At 51.8% G+C, this 6,471-nt stretch overlaps 3 protein-coding genes across 3 annotated transcripts; 1 reads left to right on the forward strand and 2 right to left on the reverse strand.

Annotated features, from left to right (window-relative positions):
• Positions 1-2,029, forward strand: MYCFIDRAFT_138693 (uncharacterized protein; the record flags this gene model as incomplete). Its single annotated transcript, XM_007929235.1, has 5 exons — positions 1-647; positions 703-1,118; positions 1,170-1,403; positions 1,479-1,820; positions 1,878-2,029. 5 exons carry the CDS (start codon positions 1-3, stop codon positions 2,027-2,029), a joined length of 1,791 nt encoding a protein of 596 aa, XP_007927426.1.
• An 829-nt stretch (positions 2,030-2,858) lies between these two features.
• On the reverse strand, positions 2,859-3,955 carry MYCFIDRAFT_85134 (uncharacterized protein; the record flags this gene model as incomplete). The annotated part of the gene is made up of 3 exons (XM_007929236.1): positions 2,859-3,196; positions 3,323-3,564; positions 3,627-3,955. 3 exons carry the CDS (start codon positions 3,953-3,955, stop codon positions 2,859-2,861), a joined length of 909 nt encoding a protein of 302 aa, XP_007927427.1.
• Positions 3,956-5,212: 1,257 nt separating this feature from the next.
• On the reverse strand, positions 5,213-6,169 carry MYCFIDRAFT_85133 (uncharacterized protein; the record flags this gene model as incomplete). Its single annotated transcript, XM_007929237.1, has 1 exon — positions 5,213-6,169. One exon carries the CDS (start codon positions 6,167-6,169, stop codon positions 5,213-5,215), a length of 957 nt encoding a protein of 318 aa, XP_007927428.1.
• Between the last annotated feature and the right edge of the window lie 302 nt (positions 6,170-6,471).

Genomic DNA, 6,471 nt, shown 5'->3' on the forward strand with positions numbered 1-6,471 from the left:
ATGCGGCTGGACTCGACCGATATCTCACAAAGACAACAGCGGCCTTCGACGAACGGTTCCTCGCAGAACGGGTCTTCCCCGCACGCAAATGGCTCCGCCAAGAGCGAGACCAATGGCTTCCATACAAATGGACATGCGGACGGCGCGGCAATAGTACGCAATAAGGAGCCTTTCTTTGGGCATGACAGAGAACAGGTCACAAGAATTCTACTTCAGACCTTGACCGATTTGGGATATCAGGCCTCGGCCGAGCACCTCTCGCGAGAGAGCGGCTACGAGTTGGAAATCCCGAGCGTAGCTGCATTCAGAAACGCCGTACTCAGTGGCGACTGGGAAGACGCAGAGTCTCTGCTCTTTGCGTCAGAAGTTGCCGAATTGGACGGAGGCGTTCCTCTGGGCAATGGACATTCTGGTAGTCCGACATGGCGGAAAGCTGGACGGCTGTCATCTGGCAATCAGAATGGCTTTTCTCAAAGAGGTCTTCCCTTGACTGAAGATGCATCTGTTTTGTGGCTGAAGTTCTTGCTACGCCAACAGAAATATCTGGAGCTGCTGGAACGCCGGGATACGAATGCTGCTTTGAGCGTATTGCGGACCGAGCTGACACCACTGAAGACAGACACGAACCGTCTGCACTTCTTGTCAAGGTATGTAGCACTAGTATCTTGTCCCATGTAATGTGAAACTAAACGGAGAATCTAGTTTGGTCATGTGCCACTCAGCGGCAGATCTCCGCAGTACAGCAGAATGGGATGGTTCCGAAGGAGAGAGTCGAAGCAACCTCCTTTCGGACGTATCGAGATTCATTTCACCCTCGGTGATGATACCGGAACATCGACTTGCACAGCTGCTCAACGCCGTCCAAGAAACACAAATTCTCGAGTGCCGATATCACAACACGACCGCCCAACCAAGCTTGTACACTGACCACGAATGCTCGGCAGATGACTTTCCACTGCAGCAACAAATCGAGCTCAGGAATCACTCGGACGAAGTTTGGTTTTTGGAGTTCAGCCATGACGGAACAATGCTTGCGACTGCTGGCAAAGATGGGTTAGTCGTTGTCTACGATACAGTAAAATGGCGACCTCTACACGAGTTCCGCGAACATGAGCGCAGTCCACTCAGCGGCGCAGCAAATAACGCTGGGACAGCTGACAACAATAGAGGCATCTGCTACGTCGCCTTCTCGCCGGACGACCAACACCTGATATCCTGCAGCCAAAACAACGAATTCGTGGTCGTCAATGTCCATACGGGCCAGCGAGTCTGCCATGCTGACCATTTCGATTACCCAGTGACCACTGCTGCCTGGCTTCCGGATTCGCAGACTTTCGTTGTAGGAACGCAAGGCTCACGAAGACCGCTAGGGCTATACTCTTTACAGCAAGCATCTGGGCCCAGTAGTAATGGCGGCGTCTTGCGAAATCCTGAGATTCATTCTTGGCGAGATCCTCCTTGGGAAATTTCACAAAAAGACAACATTACTAGCTTCCGTATCACGGACTGCGCAGTGACAACCGATGGTAAGAGGATGGTGGCCACTACGATCGACAACCGGATAATGCTCTATTCTCTCGATCCAGACGTGCGATACTGCAAAGTCGGAGAATGGCAGATGGAGGACCGGCTCACCTCGATCAATTTCTCGGACGATGGCGAACTCATGTTGGTCAATATGAATGAGGGCAGAGTTCTTGCGCTTGATTCCGAAACTGGAGAGATCGTGCAGAGATACGACGGTGCTCGGCAAAGAGACTTTGTCATTCGGAGTGCATTTGGCGGCGCTGGTCAAGGCTTCGTGATCAGCGGCAGCGAAGGTATGAACGATATTTGCAAACGCGAAGTGACCACGCAGGCTGATCGACTTCTTTTAGACTCCAGAGTGTACATCTGGCGCCGACAGACAGGTGCTAATGTCGCCGCTCTCGACGCGCATCATCCTGGCACTGTCAACGCAGTGGCATGGCATCCGAAGAATCCAGGTATTTTCGCCAGCGCTGGCGACGATCGAAAGGTTCGAATGTAAGTGCTTCATCGCTGCTCATCTGCCACTATCTTGATGCTGACGTGATGACAGCTGGACATCTGCGACGGCGCGGCGATCAGCGGAGTTTGGATCATCATCAACTGGCGCATTGAGACCATACAGCGGGCCTGGACAATATCTGTGATTTGGCGTAATGGCAGCATGAGCTGGGAGCATGTATCACGCGAGACGCACGCGTTGACTGTTGCATTTTGGATTCTGAAATAGCGCCTAAGTATTACTCGCACATCCTCCGCCGATATGGCTTCTGCGGAGTGACGCCTGGGAATATCATCACTTTTGATCAAGCCGCGTCACCCACACTTGAAGTATACTTTTTTACGACGAAGGCAGATTGACAATTCTACTCGTGTTTGCACAGATGGCATCTCGACCGGCTAAACGGCTCACCGTCACCATACCTCTCCAGCACGTGTTATTCATAAACAGCTCCGAAGGATTGCGACGAAACTTTTGCTGCAGCACCTCTGCCAAGGACATTGTTCTCAACATGCCCGACAACAGCATCACCGACCACAGCAAAGTTTACGGCAGCAATGGCCATCACCATCAAACACAAGAGCGCAGGTATGCGGCATAGGAATGAATGAGGTTGAAAAGACAACTCAAGCCTGGAGGTCTAATTTGATGCTATGCTGAACGACTCCAGAGGTTCCGCGCCTGCAACAGTCTAGAGCCTCCAAGTGCTCGGATGATTCGTTCCCAAACATTCAATGTCTCGACAACTCCATTTGATACCACCGGTCGGCATAGATATCAGCACCAGCATCATGTTGTATCTCTCCAAGTAACGGTTTGCGACCACAGCTTAGAACCAAATTCCTGCTTTCAATTGCGCCACCACATCCTCCTCTGAGCCGCGATCTCTCACGTCCTTCTTGACACTCTCGGAGGGCTGGATACAGCCCCAGAAGCTGATGGACGGCGCAGCGTCCATAACCGCGCCGACGCCATATTCCTGCTCTTTCTCGGCAATCACCTCTTGCAGAGATCGAGAGCCCAAGCGGACTATGCTCGTCACAGGCATGTAGGGCCGGAGATTGAGTGAGAGGTAGTCAAGGCTCTTGACGTTGCCATCGTACAGGTAGGTCCACGCGGCGCGGATGAACATGTCTTCTTCCCGACTGTTGAGCGCCTCCCGAAGGACTGAACCTAGTGTCATTGGCTCTGCCGATGTGATGCGGTGCCTGAATTCAAGGATCAAAGACCCGACTCGAATGTTTGCGTAGACTTTGATTAGTCCGTAGCGTGGTGGGCTGCAAAGATGCATACCCTGCCATGATGCTTTCGGATCGGATCTGAGTTCCAGAAGCGCAGATTTCAGACTCGGGGCTAGTTTGAAGACGTCGCCGCCGTAGTTGCTCTTGACAGCGGATGCGTGTTCTGCTTCGGTCATTGGAGGGAGCCAACGGCGAAAGATCATGTCGTTTGGTGTGATCAAGGTGTAAGTAAAATCGGTCGTGGCGAGAGTGATAAGAGGAAGTGCTTCTTGGTTCAGTCGGTGGAAGAATATGCTGAAATGGATGTCAACGGCTCCGTGTCAACTGTCTGTCTGTCATAGCAGATTCAGACTCACCCTTCTCCCATGTTTCCAGGAAATTCCTGTACAATCCACTGCTCCACCACAGCCGACTCGTCCTTCCCGACCATCTTGTTCTGCAGCTCGGACGATTGGGCGACAATATCGCGGAATTGGTGGCAAACACGCTGGGCGGTCAGGATAGACTGCGGCGGCAAGTACTCGAAGATCCGCTGGAGCAATTCTGCCGTGTAGAGCACAGCATCGCGAGCGGCGTCGGTAGTCATGCGGCGAGTAATGCGTTGAGAAACTGAAGATTTGGGTTTGCGGTTATGGGATGGCAGCAATACACTGCTGTCGCGGACTCGACGCTTGTTCTTCGCCATAATGGGTGAGTGATCGTGGTGAGACTCGACTTTAATCGTTGATATACTTGGGGCGATCTTGTTCGGGTGGGTTTGCCACTTGGTAAGTGTTGTTTTCCGAGTTGAGTTGTGTGTGGCGAAGCAGAAGTCTTATTTATATAGGGGAGAAGTTCGAGGTGAAGTGCTTGGGTTGCCCTGTGACACCGCACAGACCACACTCATCCCAGCAATAAATCGCTCTCACGCTTCCTAATTGACACCAAATACCATAGCTGTCACTCTGATGGTCATAAGGCTCCCGCGTGAGCCCGCTATAGCATGTGCAGATACTTCCAGGTTTTCAGACTCGGAGAGCACGATGAAAAGCTATCTCAGAAAGCCGACAGTTCTTTCATTTCACCAGAGACACGATTCAATCGTCTTCGTCCGGCAGATATCTCCTCAATCTCGTCACGCGATCTAGCAGACAGATCAAAGGCGGACTCTCCATAACAGCGTCCTTGGCCTTGCCATACTTCCGCGCTTCTGACGCCATCACGTCCACAAGCGACACATCCCGATCTGGGTAAACCTTGTATCGGCGAAACAGACATGCGAGCAGCCACAGATTCCTTGAAATACCAGAACCTGGCGAGGCGGAAGCTGCGTGATGATCCGTTCGAGGAGCTCAGTAACGCCAAAAAAACGAGCGGTAGCGGGACTAGGAAAGGTGTCGCTCTGGCTTGTCGCAGTGGTGTGGTTAGCAGTGACAGGCTGGAACGTGTTGTTAACAATCTCCGACCTAGGGGCAGCACCCACTGCGGTCATACTACGAGTTAGGTGCCTCCATATATTCCTGCCTTGGCATGGAAGGATAGAAGAGGCGTCGCCACCACCGTCGGCTGGTCGCTTCCGCTTCCCCATTGCTGTGGACTTTGATCTGGATATGATTGAGTCAAAGGGGTGTAGGAACGGTGTCGAGGCGTATAATAGAAAAATTCGGTCTCTCGAACGCCTGGGCCAAGAGATGGTGGAAGGTGTCTGCGGAAGAAAGACGTGACGTCTGTGTGGGTGGGAAGGGGCCGAGGGGTGACAGGCATTGGACATTATGCCATGCTATACTACAAGCAAGACCAGGATCAGCACAAATGTACAGCTAGAACGCGAGATTCTGATTCCACTCTCGTCTCTCGTGACTCTCCTTCGCTTTCGCGGTCGAAATATGGTCTCTTACATCATCATTACCCTCATACATGTTGTTTTGTCCTTCTCTGCAATATGCTATTGATGTAGCATTTCTCACTGTCCTTTCACAGCCCCAGCAATCTCTTCCTCAGTCCACTCCCACAACTGTTCAGCTAACTTTTCATCGTTCGCCGGCCGCGTGGTCGTCTTCGTCAACTGGCAGAAAGGTGCATAAAATGCACCGTTCTTCAATTGGTCTTTCGGACATGTTGCAGCCCAGACCTGGTTCCAATGGCCTTGCTCAAGAGGGACTCGCCATCCCCTCAACCTACTGATGAGGCTGACAGGGACGCGGGTCCACCCTGGAAGATCTTCCCAGAGATTGGTGCCATAGATGACGCCAGGATGGACTGCAACTGAGGTGATGCTCGGATGGTGCTTCGCAAGCTCTTTGGCGTACACGAGTTGTGCGAGTTTGCTCTGGCCATAGCGAGCCCATCGATGACCTAACATGTTGAAGGGGCCCAGGCCTTCCTGATCGGTCTTCAGAGTTGACAGCTTTATGCCTTCCGACGGTGCTGTGGTGTACGCGATCGATGAAAGCTGTATGATCCGAACATCTGCGTCCGGCTCTGCTGCTGTGGATTCGAGAATGGGCATGAGAAGCTTCATCAGGAGGGCGTGACCGAGGAAGTTCGTAGCGAATTGAATCTCATATCCATCTTTGGACAGACCTGGAGGCCTAGCCATGATTCCTGCATTGAGCATGAGGATATCTAGTTTGTCGAATTGTGACTTGAAGGCCTTAGCGACTTCTCGCACCGAGTCGAATGAGGAAATCTCACATTTGATAAACGTGAGCTGGACTGATGGATTGTCCTTTGAAACCTTTTCGATCAAAGCATCTGCGGCCTGTTGATTTCGTCCCGTGAATACAATGTGATCAGGAGAGTGTTTGGCGAATTCTACTATCGCGTTCGATCCGAGACCAGAAGTCCCGCCCGTTATCAAGATGATTTTGCCTGCTAGAGAAGGGATGTCTGTATCCGGATTCCAGGTGGTCGAAGGCATGTTGCTGATGAAATACCTTGAGGATCCTTTCCAACAAGAATTGGGGGAACAGCGTGGATTTTTCAATTGTTGAACTTTTTCTCGCTTGGAACCCGAACACACATTCCTGGTCGCCCAATTTTATAGCCTTTGCGTTGGTCCACAGTTTGGGACTCTGGGTCCTAGCTACTACTATCCCTGAACACGTACGAACATCCAGCTGCCTTATCCTTATTAGTTACCTGCACAGATGCACTGGTGGTACTCGACACCGAAGGCTGACAGTCTCGAGACCATTTGCGCATATCCAGATGAGTCACGTG

The sequence above is a fragment of the Pseudocercospora fijiensis genome (genome assembly GCF_000340215.1).
Source record: "Pseudocercospora fijiensis CIRAD86 unplaced genomic scaffold MYCFIscaffold_5, whole genome shotgun sequence".
Classification (NCBI taxonomy): domain Eukaryota; kingdom Fungi; phylum Ascomycota; class Dothideomycetes; order Mycosphaerellales; family Mycosphaerellaceae; genus Pseudocercospora; species Pseudocercospora fijiensis.